Genomic DNA, 2,001 nt, shown 5'->3' on the forward strand with positions numbered 1-2,001 from the left:
TCGGTAAACCAAGGGGATGGTCGAGATCCACGTCGGGTCAGAGGCCGCAAAGGCACGACTCGGTCCAATGCTGCGGCGGCAGTTGTCTCCCATGCCGCCGCCTGATTTTCCGCCGAGTCGTGGACCAGATCCTCCGGATATGGCCCAAGCTCCATCAGGAACCTCTCAGGGTCCATCAGTCGCCTGGGACGGAACCATCCTCTGTACCTTTTGTCAATTTGGTAAAACCAGGGATTAATGACTTGCTTAGTGACTTGCATAATGAGGGTCCGATCGGTTTTCTTTGGCGCCGTCTTGACTCTTTTGCCTTGCCTTCTTCTTCAGTTCCAAGCCAAAACTGTTATTCGAAGAACGGGGCCAGGTATCTGGGCCTGGCTAAGACGACCGTGTCTGGAGATGATTGTCTCCCGTGGACTTCCAACCTCTTCTACTATGAGGACCTTCAAACAAACACGGTGCTGCTGGGACTGGGATCCCATTCCTACTGCCGGTAAAATGCCAGAGGAGTAACTCCTTTGTAAGAACAGCTCGGAGTAGGTGTCCATGGAGATTCTCAATCATTCCAGGTCATGACTGTCCCAAAGGTGCTTTTTTTCAAAGAAGCTTCTTGGTTGAGAAGCAAAACATGGTTTCGCATCTCATGCTAGCCAAGCCTAGTCAAGCATTCTCAGCCAAGTGGTTGAGGGAATTCTGGGGGTTGAAGTCCACCGGCCTTAGGACACCCCTGCTGTATACAGCGTAATCGATTTACAGCCAAACTCCCTAAATTGCTGGAAAGGATGTGGGCCCAGCCGAGAAGGATCATGCCAAGTGAAGCAAAGAGTGAGACAGGAGAGAAGCCAAAGAGAAGAGAGAATCCATTCAGGTGACCTAAGACCCCAGGCACCACTTAGGATGGCCCCTGGAGGGTGGGAATAGGTCCTACAAAGCCACCCCGGCTGAAAAGGGGTCCCTCACAGATCGATGGGCATCTCCTAAACGCCAAGGAGCCACCATGGAGTCCTTTTCCCGCCCTTCCCTCTGACATTAACAAAATCTAAGTCAAATCCACATTTGAAGAGCGGAGGGTCTTGTGCTCCTAACAAAGCCAGAAGAAATTGAGACTGGAAGTCAACGGGTGACTCAAAGAGTTCATCCCTTCACTTTTTTCCCCATGTCTTAGAAATCCAGATGAGGACGAGAAGCCGTGGTGCTATTTCATTAAGGACGGCAGACTGTCTTGGGACTACTGCGACGTGTCGCTATGCCGTAAGTCAGAGGTCCCCAACCTTTTGGGCACCAGGGACCGGTTCCATGGAGAGAGGTTTTTCCGCGGCCCGATGGGTGCATGGTTTTGTGTGCCGCCTGCATCCCGCGGATGGGGCTTTGCTTGTTTTGTGCGGACCGGTTGCTGGCATGCCGTGGACTGGTACCGGTCCACGGACCGGGGGTTGGGGACCCTTGCCATAAGTAACTTGTGAAACTGCAGGATTCAGCTTGGGTTGCGCTGCTAAATTAGCTCAAGGATGGACAAAAGTGTTCTTAAATAAATGTAGAATTAAAAAAACCTCTGCGGTTATGAGCCAGTGTCATATCAATATCCATCTTCATGTCAACACCATCCCTCTGGTCAGTCTCTCCTCACTACAACTTGACTTACGACCCCCAATTGAGCCCAAAATTTATATTGTTAAGTGAGACATTTGTTAAGTGACCTTTGCCCCATTTTACGACCTTTATTGCGACCGTTGTTAAGGGAATCACTGCAGTTGATCAGTTAGTACCCCGGTTGTTAAGTGAATCTGGCTTCCCCCATTGACTTTGCTTGTCAGAAGGTTGCAAAAGGAGATCACGTGACCCCGGGGGACATTGCAACCGTCCTAAATACGAGTCAGTTGCCAAGCGTCTGAATTTTGATCACGTGACCAAAGGGGATGCTGCAATTGGTCCTAAGTGTGAAAAATGGTCTTAAGTCACTTTTTTTTCAGGGCCGTTGTAACTTTGAACGGTCAGTAAAGGAAC

General features: G+C 50.1%; 1 protein-coding gene across 1 annotated transcript in view; it reads left to right on the forward strand.

Annotated features, from left to right (window-relative positions):
- HGFAC (HGF activator) overlaps window positions 1-2,001 on the forward strand; it is a 23,168-nt gene that overhangs the window by 15,167 nt on the left and 6,000 nt on the right. Inside the window, exons 4-5 of the mRNA XM_029286568.1 lie at window positions 325-490; window positions 1,163-1,248. Of these exons, the coding sequence (XP_029142401.1) occupies window positions 325-490; window positions 1,163-1,248 (252 nt within the window). The remainder of the gene's footprint in view (window positions 1-324; window positions 491-1,162; window positions 1,249-2,001) is intronic.

This window comes from Protobothrops mucrosquamatus, unplaced genomic scaffold, assembly GCF_001527695.2.
Source record: "Protobothrops mucrosquamatus isolate PMUCROS unplaced genomic scaffold, P.Mucros_1.0 scaffold4101, whole genome shotgun sequence".
Taxonomy (NCBI): Eukaryota; Metazoa; Chordata; class Lepidosauria; order Squamata; family Viperidae; genus Protobothrops; species Protobothrops mucrosquamatus.